This window comes from Lepisma saccharinum, chromosome 1 (genome assembly GCF_977018435.1).
Source record: "Lepisma saccharinum chromosome 1, izLepSacc3.1, whole genome shotgun sequence".
Taxonomy (NCBI): Eukaryota; Metazoa; Arthropoda; class Insecta; order Zygentoma; family Lepismatidae; genus Lepisma; species Lepisma saccharinum.
Window position 1 is genome coordinate 154,100,370 of NC_139229.1, and position 23,315 is coordinate 154,123,684.

Sequence of the window (23,315 nt, forward strand, 5' to 3'; positions counted from 1 at the left end):
TCATGAAAATGGAGGGGAAAAGGCGGGAAAAGGGACTTCTCTTTTACATCTCTTTTCAAGGGAAAATTTTTGCCGACAAAGGAAGACCGGCTTTGTTGTTCTAAAGCAATGATTTTCACTCCCGCCTGTGAACTGCATTCGAAGGAAGCTTGTTTATCAGTATCCGATGTCAAAATGAAAGTTTTCCGTGAGGGCGCAAGCAGGGGGTGGGGTGGGGGAGGGGGAAGACTGGTTGTTGAATCTGCGTTGTGAGAATGGAATTTCGAAGCGCGCTGAAGGAAACCTTTGTTTTTTTAGCACACGTGTCCACAAGTTGCGACAGGAGTTACCCTGCATTGTCTAAAAATAGAATTTCAATCAGCTGCAAGAGTCGGCGCTCATTTTTCACTGTGTTCTAGCTTTTCGTCCGTGAATGTTGTGCGTAGGTGTGGTTTTGTGCCCAAGTGCGAGGACATTTTTTGGGTGAAGTGACAATTTTTTAAAATAATTTTTGGGGGTTTTCTCCCTTCCCCCTCCATATATACACCAAATTTGCATTCCTTTTGGGGGTACAACTCAAGTTACATTGGGGTCATTCCATATCAATTCAACCAAAAAAAAGAGGTTTGGGAACCCACCATCTCAGATTTTTATGAAAGTTGGTACATTCAATCCTTCCATGGTGGTAAGAAACCACATAAAATTTTTCGCCTCTAACTCATCTGGTTTCAGAGTTATGGCCTCTCAAACTTTCAGCCAAGTCTCGTTTTCCTTCATTTCCGAAGCCCTCATTGAAACCTGCAGTGCTTTACAAAAAAAATTCTATCTCGCTCACACATGATTCAATCCTTTTGAAATTTCACAACAATATTAACCAAACAATAGGCATTTCAGAAAAAAATATGACATCACATGATATCAATATTTTAGTAAAACAAAAAAATAATAAAAAAAAAATTAGCAGGATTTTGTTGCCGAAAACATGCCTTGCTAAAATTTCAATTATCATTAAAAGGGAATGAATTAATACCAGCATAAGTATTTTTAAAATTAACCTGGATATGTATTCTAACTTACCCAGCAATAAAAGTTATGGTTATTTTATTCCTTCTATAAATATAATATACTTATGTCTGATATTTGGATGAAATGGCTTCCGGAGTATTAAAATATTTTGGTTAACTCAAAATCAATCAAATAATGTGTTATAAATTAATCAGTGAAGCAAACTCGAAATTCTATACTTTTGTTTATTCTTCTTGTCTTATTATTTCCTTGCTTATTTATAAAATAATTTACCCATATATAAGCAAAATATATATGGTTCAAAAAAATCTTTGTTTAATGTTGTGTTGTTTGTAAGCAGCAGTTTGATGATATGTCAACATTACCTGAGAAAGAATAGCAATGAAGATGACAATAATGGTAATAATAATAATAATTTATATTATTTTATTAATATGAAATCATCATTGAACAATATCAGTTATTATGGTATCCCCTCCTGCTTCAACATTTGGTGTTTGATGATTTATCCATATAGATATTTAAATGTGATTGACCAAAACACAGGTTTAAAAATTACTGGATATTCCATATATTGCCCATATACAGGGTGAGTCATAAGTCTCCATACAAATGGTTAAAACGATGACCAATGTTTGTTTTTCCTTTTCAGGCAGGTGAACCAATGAAAAAGAGATGCCACTAACGAAGGAAGAACGGATTGACATCATTCTGTTGGCTGGAAGTGGTACCACCCGTCATGTAGCACGTACATGCAATGCAACCCATACAACGCAGATAACCCATGACACTTTGGCCAAAGTTCGTCGCCGACGAAAGCAGGCCTGGAAGACCAAAAACAGCAACAAATGAACCTGTCCTTCTGAATTTCTTGATAAGTTTGGCCACGGTGTCATGGGTTACCTGCATTCTGTGTGTTGCATTACATATACGTGCTACATGATGGGTGGTACCACTCCCAGCCAACAGAATGATGTCAATCCATTCTTCCTTCGTTAGTGGCATCTCTTTTTCATTGGTTCACCTGCCTGAAAAGGAAAAATAAATATTAGTCACAGTTTTCACCATTTGTATGGAGACTTATGACTCACCCTGTATATTTTTTACCTTTCCATATATGTGCATGCAACATATACAAAAATTTACTTTGTGACACAAGTTGTATACTTTGACACGTTGGATTATTTTGTCCATTGAACTTAGAACCTTTTGCCATCCAAATGTATGATTCTTTCCTGCACTGATATCATGGAGATGTCTGAGAAGTGGTATGTCCTTCCAGATGTTGTTCCTGGTGGATCAACAACAGCCAGCACATGGGGAATTGGTATTGCACATGTATCTTCATGTCTTGGCCAATAGAATAATGGGGAAGGAGCATGGGGGTGAAGAAACTTTACAACATCATCTCCTTGATCTTCATCCACTTGAGATACCATACAAAAATACCACAACTGATCATACTTACAAGCAATGTAACATCCAGGAAAGAGTTCATGTACGGTTACAATAAAAGATTGAATCCAATCTTTTACAATCCAAGATGAGGCCCAAGGTTACCACTGGACTTCTGAGTCATGTACTGTACATCCTGTGGTAGTCTACTGTAAGAACTCTGTTGGGGAAAATATTGTTTCATCACACTGTATCATATATAATGACCTGAAGCATGATGTGAACATGGTTTACAAAATTCAAGGAATAGTCGTGAGATTTCTGAAAGAAAATTTTCCACATGTCAAGAAAATACACTATTTTCGAGACAGGAGTGCTGCTCAATACAAAAACAAATACAACTTTCTCAACTTGTGTCTGCATGAAGAGGACTTCCAGCTAGAGGCACAATGGTCATTTTTTGCAACAAGCCATGGGAAATCAGAATGTAATGGGATTGGCGGAACAGCAAAACGCTTGGCACGAAAACAGAGTTTACAGAGACCATTTGAGAGACAGATCACAACAGAAGGGGATTTTTACAATTTCTGTGTGGAAAAAATTACAAATATTGCATTTCACTTTATTGGGAAAGGTGAAGTAGATTCAACCCATTTGACACTTCAAAACCGGTTTCAGATGTACAAACAATTCCAGGCACTAGAAGTTTCCACAATTTCAGACCTCTGGATTCTGCAGGCACCATTGTGGCTAGAAGAATCAGTCAAGATGAGACCCCATCTCTCACGTACAGTCTGAAAAACTGCCAATCTGTTATTGTAACCGTACATGAACTCTTTCCTGGATGTTACATTGCTTGTAAGTATGATCAGTTGTGGTATTTTGGAATGGTATCTCAAGTGGATGAAGATCAAGGAGATGATGATGTAAAGTTTCTTCACCCCCATGCTCCTTCCCCATCATTCTATTGGCCAAGACATGAAGATATATGTGCAGTAACAATTCCCCATGTGCTGGCTGTTGTTGATCCACCAGAAACAACATCTGGATGGCAAAAGGTTCTAAGTTCAATGGACAAGATAATCCAACGTGTCAAAGTATACAACTTGTGTCACATAGTAAATTTTTGTATATGTTGCATGCACATATATGGAAAGGTAAAAAATATATATGGGCAATATATGGAATATCCAGTAATTTTTAAACCTGTGTTTTGGTCAATCACATTTAAATATCTATATGGATAAATCATCAAACACCAAATGTTGAAGCAGGAGGGGATACCATAATAACTGATATTGTTCAATGATGATTTCATATTAATAAAATAATATAAATTATTATTATTATTACCATTATTGTCATCTTCATTGCTATTCTTTCTCAGGTAATGTTGACATATCATCAAACTGCTGCTTACAAACAACACAACATTAAACAAAGATTTTTTTGAACCATATATATTTTGCTTATATATGGGTAAATTATTTTATAAATAAGCAAGGAAATAATAAGACAACAAGAATAAACAAAAGTATAGAATTTCGAGTTTGCTTCACTGATTAATTTATAACACATTATTTGATTGATTTTGAGTTAACCAAAATATTTTAATACTCCGGAAGCCATTTCATCCAAATATCAGACATAAGTATATTATATTTATAGAAGGAATAAAATAACCATAACTTTTATTGCTGGGTAAGTTAGAATACATATCCAGGTTAATTTTAAAAATACTTATGCTGGTATTAATTCATTCCCTTTTAATGATAATTGAAATTTTAGCAAGGCATGTTTTCGGCAACAAAATCCTGCTAATTTTTTTTTTATTAATTTTTTGTTTTACTAAAATATTGATATCATGTGATGTCATATTTTTTTCTGAAATGCCTATTGTTTGGTTAATATTGTTGTGAAATTTCAAAAGGATTGAATCATGTGTGAGCGAGATAGAATTTTTTTTGTAAAGCACTGCAGGTTTCAATGAGGGCTTCGGAAATGAAGGAAAACGAGACTTGGCTGAAAGTTTGAGAGGCCATAACTCTGAAACCAGATGAGTTAGAGGCGAAAAATTTTATGTGGTTTCTTACCACCATGGAAGGATTGAATGTACCAACTTTCATAAAAATCTGAGATGGTGGGTTCCCTGGCCTGGTTGAACTGACGTGGAATGACCCATTGGTCATATGACAATGATGCAAATATTTTTCTGTTTCTTACATGCCGGCGATAATTTCTACGTGCATTTTGAACTTTTCATATCCTTTTTTTTTGGGGGGGGGGGGGCGAAACCCCATTTTTTTAAAAAGTATTTTCAGGGGATTTCCCCCCCTTTCCCCTCCATATATACGCCGAATGTGCATAAATTATATATCATCTGAATCTGCGATTCATTCTGCGAACAATGGTATATCGTTCATATCTCCAGGACAAATAGTCTCTGAGCTAAAGTCATTTCAAGGTACCGCTGCATTTTGAAGCTTGAATCAGTGGCGTACCGACCATTCCTTTTGGGGGTACAACTCAAGTTACATTGGTCATATGATAATAATGCAAATATTTTTGTGTTCCTTACATGTCAGCGATCATTTCCATGTGCATGTCGACACTGTCATGTACTTTTTTCTTGGGGGGAGGGTGGGGGAACCAATTTTTTTCCCCCGAAGTTTTGGAATTTTGAGAGTTAGCCCCCTCCTACCCACCACATATATGCCGAATTTGCATAAATTTCATATAGTCTGAATCTCTGGTTCATTCCACGTACAACGGTATATCACTCATCTCTGTAGGGCAATTAGTCTCCGATCTACACTCATTTAATTGAAACTCTGCATTTTGCTCAAAATCGGCTCGGGACAGAGAGGCTTACTTGTGAAAATGGCCTTGGGACTGAAAAGGTATACTGCTTAAGTTTATGTTGGCATATTTTTCAAATCTCCTAATGTCAGATTCCATATCTTGATCTTGTCACATATGGTTTCAACTTCAATTCCTGGCCTGGAAATAATTCATCCTCATCAGTGTGATGAGCCTAACATGATAGAAATACAATGTAACATGAGAAGGACATCAGTTATTGACAAGGCACAAATATATGTCAGTGTATACGTCTTTCTGTCATCATATTTAAGTTAGCTGTAGAATGTATAAAGATATATAATATGCTTTTCTTCCTGTTTCAATAATATTTGATTTCTATATGGCTTCTGTTTCATTCTTGTAGGTAACAAAGAAACTGAAAGAAAAGGAGGTTAAACGACAGGAGCATATTTATGAGTTCATTTTGACAGAGAAACATCATTGTCTGACACTCAGGGTAATGCAAAAGGTAAGATGCCACATTTCATAATGAGATGTTCTAAATTTCGGGTTTGCAGTAAAACTTTAACTCTCTGTGGTAAATAGTTCTTTCTTAGAATTTTTGTACATGTCTGCACATTTGAAAAGAGCACAAAGTTTTCTTCCAAATATATGCTGTCCATCGTAAGGGGAATTACACTGGTATGGCCAGAAGTTGCCCAGCTGGCTTACAGAGGTCAATCAAATTTTGTTTGTTATATTGTTGACTGAAAAATAAACAAAGTTTACCTTGTCACATTTCTGGTCCAGATCAATTGACATACTATTCGGAATTTACAAATACAAATTCATGAGAATTTAGCATTAATACTTAATAAGGAAGGTTGTAAATGTTCATGTTTTGCATGACAGGTAATAAAAACTCATCATACTTCTTCACTTGAAGAAGTGAAATTAATTATAATGTAAGAAATGTAAAAGTAGGATTAGAAATTTTAAAAAAAAAAATAATAATTAAATGACAGTGATGGACTTTGGAAGAAAAAAATTATTTCACCTGGATACCAGCATAGTCAAGACAGTAAAATCTAGTGAAGGTGATAAAGATTTGGTATTAAAAAACATAAGATCTGGCAACTGTATGTTTTGTCAACAAGAAACAACAATGTTGGAACTGATATACACGATGTGAGAGTTTTTCTTTCAACTCCGAGAAGTTAGTAAACGCTTTCCCTCTTGTAAAATAGTGTACTGTTCATAAATAATAGTAAATAATAATGATGATAACTTTCTTGTTTCAATAGGTATTTGTGGAAGGTCTGCAGAAATATTTCCACCTTGGCCAGAATGTGGACCGCATGTTCCCAAGACTGAATGATCTCACAGAAATCCACCTTGGGTTTCTCAGTCAGCTGAGGCGGCGGCAGAGGAGCTCTCAAATAGTGGAAAGCATTAGTGATATTTTGCTAGAACAGTTCTCTGGCGAGTGTGCTGAAAAACTGAAATCAGCATATGGTGAGTTCTGCAGCCGGCATCGCGATGCAGTGGACATGTACAAGTGCTACCTGCAACATGACAGGAGATTTGGGGAGTTCGTGCGACACTGCCAGGGGAATCCCCTGTTGAAGAAGAAGGGGATTCCCGAGTGCATCTTGTTTGTTACGCAAAGACTAACAAAGTACCCCTTGTTGATTGAGCCACTTATAAAAACTTCCAAAGACAATAAACCGGAACAAGAGAAGCTTAGCAGAGCACTAGCTCTTGTTAAGGTGAGTTGAGAATTATTGTTGTTTTAATTGCAATTAGGCTTCGTTAATACCAGTGTTTGGTCACAAGTTACGAAAACATGACTAGAATTTGTTGTTTTGTGCCATGTGCCTCTCTTGGCATGCAAACTTTGAACTTTTGGTTACTAGACAACTGCATTCAAAGGACACAGTGGGTCTTTTTTTTTTTTACTTTAACTTTCAAAGTATATCTTAAAATTATTGAATTTGTAACTTCCAGTCAGGGGCGTGATCCTGATCACATCACCCCCACTCACGACCAGATCAAGAAAGTGTAGGGCGTTACCCCCACACCCCCTATATGCCTTCATGATGTGGTTCTAAGCACAGGGGAGCACTTCCCCCCCTTTTTTTTTGTAACTTCTGAAATTGGTAATACCGATATAGTTGTAAATTCTCATTTGTATTCCATTGATTTTTATACAACAAATTGCACTTGTTAACACTGAATGAATACAGTCGGGTAGAGATTAAGATGTTTTATATTTAACAAATATCCATATATTTTATCAAGAGAAAACATTATATTGCTCACTTTGATAAATATTGAAAGAGAGAAATTTGAGACAACTTTTGTGACAATGTGATCAACTAACTGCTAGGGGTTTGTAATAAACTGCAAAAATTATTAAATTTATTTTTCATAATTTTTAATCACTACCAAAGCAAAAAATAATGTTTATGTCTTTCATACATTGCTATTTTTGTTTTAATTGAGGTAGAATTAGGTGACTAGGTTTTTAATTTCGCAACTCAGTTATATGCATTAAGTCCCAAATGGCATCTAAATGTTGAGGTCTAATTTCAAACACTAATTCCTCTTTGATCAAAAACCGGCCTCTGTGGCAGAGTGGTTAGCACATAACACTATGATGCCAGGAGTCCTGGGTTCGAATCCCAGCCTAAGCATGGTTGTTTGTGAGTGTCCATGCATCAATTTCATCATACCATCACCATCTTCGCAATTAGTCAAAAGTGGCAGAAAATCGTAGTAAAATAAACCAATTCAATCAATTAACTCTGATCAAATATTGTATTCATTACACTTCCCACCATTACCAAAATGTAAACACAATTTAAAGTTGTTCCAATGCAAAAATCAGATTATTAAAGTAGTTGTCATTCAATAAAAGTCTCCTTAGGTCACACAAAAATTTCATAATTTCTAGTGTTTAAACTCCACAGAAGTGCCTTTTACAAGATGCCCAGTCCCAGAAAAGTATTGGCTCCTATCAGTAATTAAATTCAAAACAACACTTCTCAATACTCGGTCCCAATTGCAGTACATTGCATGCTTTTTACAGTTAATTCATGTGTATGTGTACGTGTGTGTGATGCCACTGAGGGATGCATTTCAAAAGTAAGTGACAATATGCCCTGACCAGTCTAATGAAACATTTGAAGCTTCTGCATATGTATAGCCTGCCCTATTTTTACCAGCCATTTGTTACGAGTGACTTGACCTTTACTTTTATAACGTGTTCCTAACATCTCATCTCTAGGGCTAGGATTTTGATGCAAATGCATCTTTTTTTTGGTAAGGCAGAAACATTGCATAAGTAGATACGAACGTGTTTTACTTGTAAGTGAATAAATTGAGATGCCTTTGTTAGGGCATTTTTTAAAAAAAATTTTGACCCTTTTTGGAGTAAAGGTCATTTTTCAAACTTTTTAAACCGTTTGTCATTTTTCGGCCTTTTAAAAGTCATATTATGCAATTTTCTACATTTTTGTGAAAGACACATGCAAATGTAACTCTGAAAGGGAGAGGTTCCCGACCCTCGTCTCATTGCCTTTAATGCAGTTCTGAACAACTGCGTTTGAAGAAACAAAGAAATTCTGTGCAGTATTGTTGATACAAGCTGTTGTGTAACAATTCAGCTCAAACAATGTGATTTCCCCCCTCTATCAGTAAATATATCATCGCCAGACACATTATTCTTTATAAAACTAGGGGTACAAAGTTTTGTGCTCTGTATCGGACATTTTGTCAGGGAAGCAATTTGCACTCATGGAATTGAAAGTGACTTAACAGCAAGTTTTTCCATGTACAAGGCTCTGTTGTCCGACAACCGACAATCATTCATTTTTGAAAATTTGCATATGATTTTCGTTGTGTACTGCATCTCAGTACTTAAAGAGTAAAAGATGACAAAAATAGAACTTTCTTACTTGTACTACCATACACAATGAACATGTGATCGATACTGTAACGTTAATTGTAATTGGAATTTCTCTTGGTAGTTTATAAATTTGTTCTACAATCTTTCAGAATTTTTAGGTCATTTTTCTAAGTTTATAGGACATTTTCTTGCATGTATTAGGCCATAAATGCATTTTTTAAAGGTAATTTTTGGCAATTTTAAGGTCACCAAAATCCTAGCCACCGCAGTAAGTGAAATGTTGAGGCCAAATTGAAAATTACTCAACTTCCTGTGACATGCTCTCCAGCTTCTCAACAAAGAAGAAATAAGACATAAAGTACTGAAAACTAATTCATATATTTATAACCATCTTTCCATAAAAGGAGAGATCGGAGGGCACCAGGTTGGGAGGGAGCTCAGTTTTGTTCTTGGCATGTTATACTGCTTTTTAAATGAAATTACTCTTTATTTAGAAAAAAAATGGGCATTACTACTGTTTTTGGATAGCATTTACATTGTGTGTTTTTCTTGGAAAACAGCAAATCCTTGTTGAAGTTGATGCTCAAGTAGCTGAAAAAGAAAAGGAGGATCGGAAGTTGGAAATTTACAATAGGATAGATGCCAAATCATCTACAATTCATCGCGGGCAGAGATTCAAGAAATCTGATATTTTGTCTGCAAATAGAAGATTAAGGTAAGTGCTACAACCAAATTTTGTACATAAAGAAATTAGTGTGTACCAGATAACAAATAAATAAGTGTTTGTTGCATGTATGATTATTTAAAAGAAAAAACTACATTGGTTTGTCTATCACAAGTAGTGAGGGAATTTATCAGTATCTGATATTTAACAGATTCCTGCATACATGACTATTTTCCAGAAATGTAATGCCATTTGCAACATTACAAAAGAAAAACTGCTATAAAAACTTTATATTTATTGTGTGTTCTAAATATCATTAGATATTTCACACTGATATGGAAGCACAGAGTGTCTACCAATGTGGATATCCTGGAAAAGTCTGGAATTTACTTTTGCTGGAAAAGTCATGGAAGTGTCAGGGAAATTTACCATTTTTCTGAAAAAAAAATCAACATTTTTGTAGTAGTGCATTAAAAATAGGGGTTTGAACAAAGGAGAAAGGACAAGCAAGAAATTTTAAATTTGTTGTGGACATACTATACTTTAGTTTGATACAAGTTGTTCCAGTAGAATTTTTTGTATTGTGTTTGGTTGAAGTAGGGATTAATACATATATTACTAAATTTTACTGTACTATAAATATATATTACTTAGGCCATAATTTTTATGATTTTTTTTATAAAAAGAATTCTTTGTTAACCATTATTAGTCAATAAGTGGCAAATATTACTTAAAAGCTCTTGTATCCAACAGTCAATTTCTGTTCACGTTCCCTTCTTGTTAGTAACTTGTCTAAGTGTTTAGCTAAAATGTAGTGACCTTCTTAATCACATGTGTAAATACATGAATTGCCCTAATGACTTGGTTTGTGAAAAACTTGGAAAAGTCTGGAAATTTTGTTTTCATGAAATTGAAATTCTCCCAAAGCATATTTCTAAAGAAATCATCTACAATTTAAATCCCTTCCCAGATAAATCACTGTGCTCCACTTGTTATTAAAAAAAAATATGTACCGTTAGAATATGTCAAAAGCGAGGACTGTGTTGTTTAGTACTTCACCTGTGTTCTTTTGTGTACATTATTATTATTCTTGAAGTAACAAAACTTTCTCCCCTGCAAACTTGTTACTTATGTAGGAGGTTTGTGATAAAAATGTAAATTCATGATGGATGCGGTAAACACAGTTTAAGTATTACCTACTGAGGTTTTGTGTTTCTGCTTTTGCACAATTTGATAGTTTTTTCTTATTAATTTTGAAGGTTCACTGCATTCATTCACTAAGGGTACAGTGCAAAGAAAATATTGGAAAAAATCTATCCAATTATGCAAAGTGGAAACACGAAATTTCACGTAGAAAATGTAAATGTTTTGTTTTGCAGGTTTGAAGGTTGTGCCATGCTGATGCAGGGGCGGGGGAAAATGCAGCCAGCCATGGTTATTGTTCTCTCAGATGTTCTGTTTTTTCTTCAGGAAAATAATCACAAATACTCATTTTTTACACCAGACAATAAGGTACGTTTCTCTGGCAGTATACAATTCTTTATATATGTATTTTTCATTTAAATGTCCTTCTGGGCCTGCTCAATGAAGTCTTCACAATTTAATTATTATAATAATATCAGGGGATGAATGTAGATTATGCAGTTTTGTATTGTGTAACCTTCACTCTCGTGCGGTTCCATATCTCTCAGGGCCAAATATCTTTCTCAAGATTTTATTTCCAAAAGCCCTTAATTTTTGTTCCTATTTTAATGCAAGGGCCTATAATTGCTTAAAATGTTTCAAAAGCAGGTAAAAAAATAATTCCAGCTGTAAAAGGCATGTTTTTGTGACTTTTTATTTTAGGTTTCTCACAGGCAGATGTGAGGAGCATGCGTAGGTGCTCCCCGCCCCCCTTCCCTCTTTACAACTATGATTGCTGACCTCCGTTGCTGAGTGGTTATGATGCCAGGGGTCCCAGGTTCGAATCCCAGACTAGGCATGCATGTTTCATTGAGAGTGTCCCTTGATCAGTTTCATCAAATCATCACTCATCCTCATCTTTGCGATTAGCCAAAAGTGGCAGAAAAGCCAAGCAAAATAAACCAACTCAATCTATCAAATTACAACTATAACTCACAATAAGTTAAATTGTATGTAAGACTAAGATTGCCCCTTGACGTCATCTTCAATGTAATGGTAAATGACCTGTATGAAAAAGTTCATTCTCCCATGCCTCTAGAGTAAGCCTGCCCATCTTGTTAGCCTTATACAGGGTGTATCATAAGTAAGGGCACAAACTGTCACAGTTGAAAGTACACGATAATAGAAGCAAACAAGTCTCGGTAAACCATGGGTCTGCAAATGAGCCGTTTTGGATATACAGTAGAGCGTCGATTATCCGAACGTCGGTCAACCGAACGACCGCTTAACCGAACTGTGTACTCGCTCGCACCTGTTACTCTCCCACCCTACCGTCCATCATCCATGCGTATGTAATATGTACATATTTTTGTTTAATAAACTGTACCACATACTATATATTCCTACTAAAGTTGCCTTTGTACGTTACTTTGTAATACTTAAAGAGATGCCTGTTTTTATGAATAAATTTACTGTACAGTACTTCTTTTTGGCAAATAAACATGTACAGTTCGATTATCCGAACAAACCAGTTTTCCGAACACCCATGTCCCCCAATTACTTCGGATAATCGACGCTCTACTGTAATTGCGAATGTGTGGTTACAAGCTGCCACTGACTTTATTGTTTGTAAAAGTCGTCCTAGTTGGTAAAATGCTAATAATACAGTAAGAAAAGTAATTTGATATCTCATTGCTTTTATTGAACATTCTACTTAAATACGGAGAAACTAGTACTCACTTTTATCCGCGAAGCTGTTTTTTCTTCTTTTTCGATTAATTTCAGTGGCCACTGCCACCATCCTCGTTGGAACTTGCTGCGCTGTTGCTTGGCGTGCGTCTTTTGTTCGTAGTCGAGCAACAACGCAGCAAGTTCCAACGAGGATGGTGGCAGTGGCCACTGAAATTAATCGAAAAAGAAGAAAAAACAGCTTCGCGGATAAAAGTGAGTACTAGTTTCTCCGTATTTATATACTACCGCGTCTCTCTTTTCCCAATTATGAATTCTACTTAATTTAACAAACGTTAGTATGTTACAACTACTGTACACTCATACCTGTTAAAGGAGGTGTTCAAAGTGTCATCCTTGCACTGTACGCAATTCCGCATTGAGTTTTGAATTCTTTCGAACATCCCCAGTTCATTTCGGAATTGGTCACAATCATGTACAATTCTCTGTACTGATTATATCCATCCTGTTTGATTACAACTCCACCTCTCGGAAATGTTCTGTTTTGTAAACAAAGAGCAAACCTCTGAATGTGCAAAGGAGTAAAGCACTCAGTGTTTACAAAATGCAATCAGTGACGGCTTCTAACCACACATTCACACACATTATTAGCATTTTACCAACGAGGACGACGTTTACAAACAATGAAGTCAGTGGCGGCTTGTAACCACACATTCACATGGCTCGTTTTCAGACCCATGTTTACTGAGACTTTTGTTTCTATTAGGGATGGGACCGATTAATCGGTACTCTATCGGTATTTGCTGATATAGGCATATCGGTGTATCGGTTTATCGGTAAAATTACCGATTATTTTACCGATCCGATATATCGATAAATATCTGATAGTTTAGTGCAAAATTCTGCCATTTTTGTTGTAATTTTTATGGATAATCTCCATGCCCTACTTTTTTAAAAAGTAAATGTCTAAGTATGCAATTTCTCTTGCACTGCAGTCACTTTGAAACACATTTTTTAAGGAGGTCAATGAACCTTTCAGGTTCTTCCAGGACCATTTCCAATTTTATATCGGATCGGTAGAATATCGGTTATCGGTATCGGTAAACTTTATATCGGTACTTTATCGGTATCGGTCAAAATTTCATATCGTCCCATCCCTAGTTTCTATTATTGTGTACTTTCAACTGTGTCAGTTTGCGCCATTACTTATGATACACCCTGTATAGCCACCCACAAGACCGAACAGTTGAGTCACAAACTTCACATCAAAGGTTCCAGGTTTGAGTCTTGATCTGAGCATGTCTGTTCCTTTGTGAATGTTCCATCATCAATTGAATGTCATTATCATGCATCCTTATTGTCACGATTAGCTAAAAGTGGCAGAAAAGTGATGCAAAACAAGAAAATACAAATATGAATTATCCTTCTTTCATTTTATTGAACTTGAGCTTTGCGAGTCCAGAAAAATGTAATGTTTGGTTATTGAAATATGTATTTCTTTCTAAGTTGAGATTATTTATTCTCAGAATAACAAATCCATGCCTGCAGAGCAATTTTTGATATATATAACTTCTAATATTTAAGGTTAGAACATAATTTTTAAGATTTATCTGTTTCGAGAATGAATAAATGTATAATACTATTTCCCTTCAATGCAAAACTTGTACATTCCTTGCCATGCATTATGAAATTATATTTGTTAATGTTATGAAAGTATTGAAGTATGGAAGAAAGTACAGTAGAACCTCGATTTTACGTTGTTTTTTGTTGGGGGGACAAGATGGAAAAACTTAAAATGTAGGAAAATGTAAAATCAAGGAAAATTGTATAACATTTTGCTAGTTGGGACCTTGAAGTTTGAATGTATAATGCGGGAAACTGTAAAATCGGGATTCCACTGTTTGAATTTAAGGATATTCACAATAATATGTAGAACTGAATGCCTATTATAGGCCTTTTTTATTTTTCCTGCCTTTTATAATGCCTATTTTCCAAATTTTTCGAACTGCAGTTTTTAATGCCTACAAATGTATATTCTAATTGTAATTGAGCGTGAATCAATACTTTGAGCTGATGTCCACACCGAATACTCTTGTCAGTTCCAACTGATACCAGTGCTTGAATATTGTAACATGATTCAAATGTAAATAGAGATCATTGCAATTTTATAAATTTACGTATGGAAAAATTGAAGGGCAATTGCATAGCTATCGAAAATTTATTTCATTGGGTACATGCAGTGAATTTGTTTAGTGTATTGATTTGATTGTAGATTATTCTAAACGAGGTATCCACTTTGTAATTGTAATAATATTTTTGTAACATGCATAACTTATTTTATTTTCCAGGCAGGGGTAGTGTCCTTGCAGAAGCTCCTTGTCCGAGAGAAAGCTGGGCAGGAGTCTCGTGGCATTTACCTCATTTCTTCCAATCCTGCTGAACCAGAGATGTTTGAGCTCAAAGTCCACAAGCCAAAAGACAAACATGTTTGGATTGAAGCAATAAGGTAAGCCAATTTACAAGTGTATACATATTTCTTAAATGTACACATTGCTTCCTTTCATACAATACACAGGTGTTCATAAAAGAAGTATACAGTTTAAGGCTATGTGAAAAAGCACGGTTGAGTCGTCCTCAGAGCGGCAGCCAGCACACCAGGCAGCGAGAGCACGTTTGCCAGCAAACTGGATGCAACATCTGCCTAACTCGAACCAGTAGCTACATTACATTGACAGTTAGAATTAAAAGGAGGTGTTGGAAATGATGTCCTCATGCATCCACACATTTATGCCATCTTTTTCGGAAACTTTCACTAACACGTATCAGTTCCTCTTCCGAAATTGCTTCAATTTCTCTCCTGATATTTTCTTTCAAATCTTTCAATGTATGGCTTCAGGTTTAAAAGCTTGGTACTTTGCCACGCAGATGTCATGGAAATGTCTGTTTCTTCCAATCGTGCTCTGTCGTCTAGTTTCTCCTCAGTAATCACATGCCGTTACATCCTTTCCTTCTTATCAAGAACAGAACTGTTTCCCTAAATTTGTTCACACGTTTTCAAACACTGTCTCTGTGTAGAAAAGAAAATCTTGGAATTCTGCTGAAAAACCCCTTTTAACTTCCCGACATCAATTCGTAATGATGTAAGGGTTGTACATAAAAATTCCTTGTTTTAAATTTTACGTATTGCATGGCATTTTTAGACTGCAGAAAAGCACCAGTAATACGAAAAATAAATCAGAACAATCTAAAACACTTGTGAACAACTTAACACTTCACAAACACATGCAAACTGGACACTAGCTATCTGGATACTGAAACACTGCTGCGTTCAGTGCCAAGATCAGCATACACCTGTGGGTCTAAATGCCGGCAGACACACTCCCACCCCTCGGCCCATTGACTGCCACTAAGAGGATGACTTGATCATGAAAGGCATTGTAGAACTACGATGTAGAACAAGGAACTTGTATTCCTAAAATACATTCCAACTGTGTTTGTAAAGAGGGCAGCTGCCAGTAGTCTGTAGCGTAATAATAAAGTAATAATAAATTACTTTGTTAAAATGCTATATAGGCCTGGAAAGTAAAGAAATTTGGTTTGAAAAAATTCATATGAATATCTTTAGATATGAAAAAATGGTTTGTTCTTTTACTCTGCACTAGTTTCTTCAAGTCAAGTCCAGTAGTCCACATTTACCACATGTTTGTAACCCTTAAGAAATTATGAAACACCCTGTGTGTAATAGAATTATCATTATAAGTTACTTTGGCTTTCAATATTTAAAATTACATTACTCTTTTTTTTTTAAATTTATTTATGTCTTTGTGTTTGCATTCTAGATCTGCAGTGCAGAATTGCCCTGAAGAAGAGGAGAATGGCTCCTTGCTTAGTTTGGAAGAGAGAAAGAAACGCCTTGATGCCAAACAAGCCCAGATTCGTCAAATTGTTGGTTAGTATTGACTCAAATTTTCACAGTTATTTTACATTATAAAAGCTATATTGAAGCATGAACCAGCTAAGATTCTCACTCACATAATATGCATGTTGGAAATATGTTGCATGTGTTATTCACATGGAAGAAAGGTTGATATAGAATGCAATGAGAAAGCAAATTTTTCCTGCTTTGAGAAGTGAGCTTCACTTGAATCTTGGGGTGTGGCATTTTTAAAGCTCAAAATCATCTTAAATATTTGTATCCTCCTTTCCCCTTTCTTCACCTGACATTGTGCTACAGTGCTCATAGATGATTATGGTACAGAACTGAAAGTTGTTTTTGATTTAGTAGCTTTTATTTTTCTCAATATTTTCACTCACTGCACAGATATAAATGGAATTGAAATCTAAAGAATTCACACTGAAGTGACATGAGAGAGATATCACTTGAGAACCAATCAATAGGAATGTTACATGTCATAGCAGCATAATGTGCTGCACAAGACTTTGTTTGATTGTTTGGTTTTAAAGGGTGGAGATTTCACATAGAAGTGACATGCTGAATTCAACATGTTGCATAATATCTGAGCGATATGTTACATGAAACAAACAACGAAACAATGCAACTCTTCATGCTGTAGCATTGAGATATGCTTCACGTGCTGTGTGTCATCTGGATGTGTCTCAGATCAGGCTAAGTTTTTCTTTAGCATACAATATGCACCTCAGTCTAATTGTCTCATGTGCATAGTGAATTATCTTATGTTAACACACACAGGAGATGTACTATGTATAAATTTAAGTGAAAAATGCAGGCTCAACTAGAACTTGAATCCAAGACTCCTGCATACTTTTCCATTGTTCTACCAACTGAGCTAGCCATGGTTTCACCTGGCATTTTGCTGTTTTACCAGTGTGTAACTGTCACTTAAATATGTAGTACATCTCATATGTATGCAAATTATAAGGTAATGTTCAGCTCCATGCTGAGAGATTCTAGACACTGTTGGCATCAGAGGCAACAGATCTTGTTGCAGTATCACTAACAGAGACATTTTCACACAGATAATACAGCAGAAGTACAAAATCAGGTTAAACTAGGGTTCATCTCAGTAGCTCAGTTGGTAGAGCAATGGAATTGAATGCTGGAGACCCAGTTTCAAGTTCTGTGAATGCTTTATCCAGGCAAAGGATTATTTTGTGTAGTTGGTAAACAGAAAAAGTGTGCCCATTCTCTCTCTCTCTCTTTGCCACTTTCATGTTCAATGGAATCACGACTTGCCATGTTGGTGTGAAAGCTCTCTTGCATCTTTCTTTGAGGGTGATTAACCATTGTTGATAATTGTCATAATGTGGATCTATTTGTAGTACCAGGCTGCTTTAGAGGATAACTTATCTAACGGTACTTGAAACTGGAATTTGGCTGCTAATGCAATAAACCTAGTTGACAGCGCTGAATACTTAGTCATCAAACTGAGAACATAATCACCAGATTACACCTCAATTAAACGTTTTATTCTGGTAAAGTTAATTTTTACTGAGAAAGTTTCATTTTTATTTGTATTTTACTGCTACTTCTAATTACAAACACATACGTGCCTTATATTACCACGACATTACAGCTTGATTCTATGCTGAACAAAATGGAGTATCATTAACATTAATACTGAGGATAAAATAATGTTTAGAATAACATGTATTTTCAAATTACATGGTCTTGGCAGTGACGCCACAGCCCAGTGACTACAATGTTTTTGCCTTGATTTTTATACTAACAGTAACAAATTGACAAAGTTATGCTCTCAATATATACTCTATAAAATATTTATATAAATGATGATTATGGAAAATTGCCAACAAATTTACTAATAAACTTACAGATGAATGATTAAACTATCCTATTTGAAAAATGTAATAATGATTGAAAAATTTACTATAGAATGTGACAGAAAGACAAACATACAAAAAAAAAAAGTAAAGTAAAGTGTTCCCCTGTGCATAGCACCACGCCATGAAGGCGTATAGGGGGTGTGGGGGTAACGCCCCACACTTTCTTGATCCGGTCGTGAGTGGGGGTGATGTGATCAGCATCACGCCCCTGACCGCCTTTACCCCCCAGGGTTTCCCCCAGGTACCCATGTTATTCGACGCTGGGTGGGCGCCGGGGCCGCTTCCATCGTTAGAAAAGTTCCCGGATTTGAACCGGCCGGGGATCGAACCCGGGACCTTGAGCATGGTAGTCAGACGCGTTACCGACTGAGCCACCGCGGCCATACAAGACAAACATACAGAAAGCTTAAAAGTAACAGTGATGCATTTGAATTAATATCAGTATCATATAACATATTTATGTAGTCACTGAAATGGGGGCATAATTATATGTGCATGTGCATTTTATGTATTTAAAGTACTTTATCAATCACTTCGGAGATGATATGAAATTCCACTTTCTCTGTAGGGCAAGCATATATAAAGGTAAGATAAAGTTTCATATGCATATAGCACCGTGCCATGAAGGGACATTTAGGGAATGTGGGGGTAGGGCCCCACACATTCTCAATGTTGGACATTTTTGGAGGTGATGTGATCAGCACCATGCTCTGGCCACCTTTACCCCTGCCCGCCCATGATCCCCAGAGCTGCTTTATACAGGTACAAGGCTGGAAGAATTCTGACGTTAGATCAAACCCGGATCTAATGACTAGACCAGCATGGCAAGCATACAGGGTTAGTCAAGAGTATCAGGACAGGCCAGTAATAACGAGACGTGTGGACGGAGGAAAACCACATGTTGCAAGTGGGTATTGGTGCGGAAACTGCATTGAATGGGGATATGGCCATCATGGCAGACATCTTGGATTCTGCCATATTGGATATCACACAATATTTTCAAATGGAAAGGGGTATGTATGACACATCAATTTAGGCAAGAATTGTCCCACAAACGACAATCCGAACTCATTTTGGACCTATCACCAATCGTGGAAGAGATAGGGTGTGCTACGTTTGACTGCAAAAAAATGAGATTTGTCTGAAATATAATTGTTTACTGTATTCCTGTGGGTAACTGTACACTGCATATTACAGAGAACATGAACAAGAAAACATGACTGACTTACAGAATGCCTCAAAGCAAGTGCTCAAACTGTCTGACAATATGCCAACCGATTGTAAAAACTGCAAAGTGCACGTTGTAGCATTTCCCGAGAAAGTCCTCTTGTTTCGTCCACAATGTGATTCCGTAGTTCATTCAGTGAGTGTGGTTTTGTGCGATACACTTTGTCCTTCATGTGCTCCCATAGAAAGTAATCCAAGTTGATAGATTGGGAGATCTTGCAGGTCATTCGATCATACCTTGTCTTCCAATCCATCGTTATGGAAAGGTTTCATGTAAGTATTGTCGAACATCCCATCCATAGTGTGGCAGGGACAATCTGTTTACGAAGCATTGTCAAATACTTCCCACCTGTCAGATTGCCATCATTGAAGAAAAGGCCAAGAATGATGCCTCCCATCATTCCTACCCAAACATTAAGTTTCTGTGGATACTGTGTATGATGTTCTTTCATCCAATGTGGGTTTTCATCACTCCAATAGTTACAGCTATGTCAGTTCACCTGCCTATTTAACATAAATGTCGCTTCATCAGAGAATACAATGTAATTGAGGTGAATACTATCATTATCGATATTTCGCATCATTACTTCGCAAAATTCAATGGTGATCAAAGTCATCATCCGTCAGTTCGTGCACTAAACTCACTTTGTAGGGTTTAAACTTACTGCACACTAAAATTCGTTGCACTGAACTCTGGGAATGTCCAGCGTGTTGGCAATGCTGGTTGTCGATTTATGCGGATTTTCCACAAAAGATTGTAATACATCCAAAGAAACTGCCTTGTTGCTACACGATTTCGGCCTTCCTGATCACATACAGTCTTTAACACTTCCACTTGCTGCAAAACATCGTCGAATGGTTCTTTCGATGGTTGACTTCGAAATCGGGTTACATTCAGGGAATGTTGCATTAAATAACTGTTGCACCTTGGTATACGATCGCTTGCGATCTCCATAATCTCCATTAATAACGTAATACATCCTCATTCACTGAGCTCTATTTTGACCTCTGACACCATCACAAATCTCCTTCCTTTGGCACAACACTCGCCAACATGAGCGACATGCAGAACATTCACAAGGACAATAACAAATGCAACTGACCTTCGAAAAAGTTGACTACAATCTACAAGGGATGTGTACAGGTAGAGTCCATATCCAGATGAACACTGTTATTGCTACCCTTGGAAGGGAAAGTAAAACAAATACGTACCTGATGCTCTTAATTTGTAGAATAGGATTGTTAGTTACAAAAGAGATGTTACTCTGTTGTAAGGAAGGATTGTTTAGACTGGCATTCTTTAATTCGGTAATTTGCGATATTATGTTGTTTTCAACAAACTATCAAAACAACCGGGGGAAAGGACTAGAGGCAGGAAAAAAAGAAACAAAGAGAAGTAGAAGTCATGTCCTCGAAGTAAGGTACCATCCCGGCATTCACTGAGGAAAACCGATCTCCCGATATATCACCCCTGGATTACTTTCTATGGGGGCACATGAAGCACAAAGTGTATCGCACAAAACCACACTCCCTGAATGAACTACGGAATCACATTGTGGATGAAACAGGAGGACTTTCTCGGGAAATGCTACAACGTGCACTTTGCAGTTTTTACAATCGGTTGAGATATTGTCAGACAGTTTGAGCACTTGCTTTGAGGCATTCTGTAAGTCAGTCATGTTTTCTTGTTCATGCTCTCTGTAATTAGCAGTGTACAGTTACCCACAGGAATACAGTAAACAGTTATTTCAGAGAAATCTCATTTTTTTGCAGTCAAACAAACGTAGCACACCCTATCTCTTCCATGAATGGCGATAGATCCAAAATGAGTTCGAATTGTTGTTTGTGGGACAATTCTAGCCTAAATTGATGTGTCATACATACCCCTTTCCATTTGAAAATATTGTGTGATTTCCAATATGGCGGAATCCAAGATGTCTGCCATGATGGCCACACCCACATTCAATGCAGTTTCCGCACCATTACCCACTTGCAACATGTGGTTTTCCTCCGTCCACGTGTCTCGTTATTACTGGCCTGTCCCTGTATGTGTTAATACTTATTGAATTTTCTGTTTCAACAACTGAAACTATAGAGCTTGGTAAATAGATGTATCAAGCAGCTGATCCTCATAGATATGTCTATATCTTTTGAAGTAAAGCTAAATGCCTAGAAAGAAATGCTTTATTTCCTATTTTCTTGTGCACTTTAAAATAAAATGCCTAAGTCAAAACCATAAGCACTTGGATGCACAAGATTGAAATTAGTGAAGAACTATATAAATTAGAATAGGAGATTACAGGATTCAGTACAACACCTACAAACCTTCACAGCATGTAGAGGACATTAAAGTGAACAACTTTTATTAATAACATTTAGCATGTTGAGACTTCAAAACAGCATTTTTAACCTGTTTATATGCCACCATGCAGTACAGATTCATTATTGCCACTGACTACATTTTCTGTCAAATGCTTTACAAGCAATAGTATACTGTGGAAACATCAGTAAGTGTCCTATCGTACTTGATTCATTTACATTAAATATGGGTTTTGTCCAGAATTTTTCACAGTACAGAGGGCAAACTGTGCTTTGATTGATCTAAATCAGAGTAAGCATTTTGTCATTTTCCAGCAGCAAAAAATTAGTGTCTGGTAGCTGTGAATATGTGATTATGAAAAACTACTATTGTTTGAGAGCTCTCATAATAGTGAAACAATACTTAAAAAAACACATGGAATTTGAACGTATGATGCAATGCATTTTGAAGTCTGCCAATGTTGAAGTAAGCCTTAGCAATATAAATTCAAATTTACTCACAGACAGAAATTTACTTTCTGAAGTTTGGTTGTGGTTATAATTCCTTCACTTTGAAAAGTTCCGTTTCTGCCATTCAACACCTCAGAAAAATCTTCACTACATGCATTCAGAAATGAGAATGTACAGGAAAATTTGCAGGACTGCAGATGGAGGAATAAATTCCATATTACTTAATTTTATATTATTCTTACTCTATTAGAATGCATGTATATTCGTTCTTTCATATAATTTTCAGTGCAATTTCTTAATTTTTGGGCATGATGGATTTTCAAGATTTTTCTTCCCTGGGTATTTTACTAACTAGAGTAACGTAATTATATTATTCTGCTATTATATTGATTTACATGTACATTGTGCAATATCCCATGCAACAAAATATGCAGAAAAATGCATATGCACTGAAGAGTGAGAAAAAAAATGGTAGCTGTTAAGGAATGCAATTTTTGTTTTTCTCACCTTTATGTACAAATATTGTTGTACAGGATATTACTACTCTCCATTTCTTGTTCTGTTGTAACTGCATTGACTTTTTTTCTGTCTTTCACTCTGTGTAATTCTATTTTCTATCTGTTGTGTTATGCACAAAAGGCGGCTGCTCAGGATTTGAAGGTAATAAATTTACTTTTGTTTCAATGTGATGCAATGGCTTGCTTGTGGACTGTTCCATCTGTAACATTCTTACTTATCCCCTTGATTGGTGTTTCTGGAATCTTCTCGTGCATAGTTGTATCATTTGTTGACTTTCTGGAGTTGTAAGTAATTCTATTTTTCTGTGAATTAAATTTTCATTCGTAGCTGTATTGATTTTTGTTGTATTTTTTTTAAAAAATGTGCAGGAGCTCATTTGGTTCATGGGTA

The 23,315-nt window shown here is 36.2% G+C and overlaps 1 protein-coding gene across 6 annotated transcripts in view; it reads left to right on the top strand.

The window, feature by feature from the left end:
- cyst (rho guanine nucleotide exchange factor 18 cysts) overlaps window positions 1-23,315 on the top strand; it is a 203,711-nt gene that overhangs the window by 155,271 nt on the left and 25,125 nt on the right. For all 6 annotated transcript variants that reach the window (XM_083140739.1, XM_083140764.1, XM_083140772.1 and 3 more), the window contains 6 exons: window positions 5,627-5,731; window positions 6,507-6,971; window positions 9,673-9,827; window positions 11,156-11,288; window positions 14,936-15,093; window positions 16,427-16,536. In XM_083140739.1, coding sequence (XP_082996865.1) covers window positions 5,627-5,731; window positions 6,507-6,971; window positions 9,673-9,827; window positions 11,156-11,288; window positions 14,936-15,093; window positions 16,427-16,536 — 1,126 coding nt within the window. The remainder of the gene's footprint in view (window positions 1-5,626; window positions 5,732-6,506; window positions 6,972-9,672; window positions 9,828-11,155; window positions 11,289-14,935; window positions 15,094-16,426; window positions 16,537-23,315) is intronic.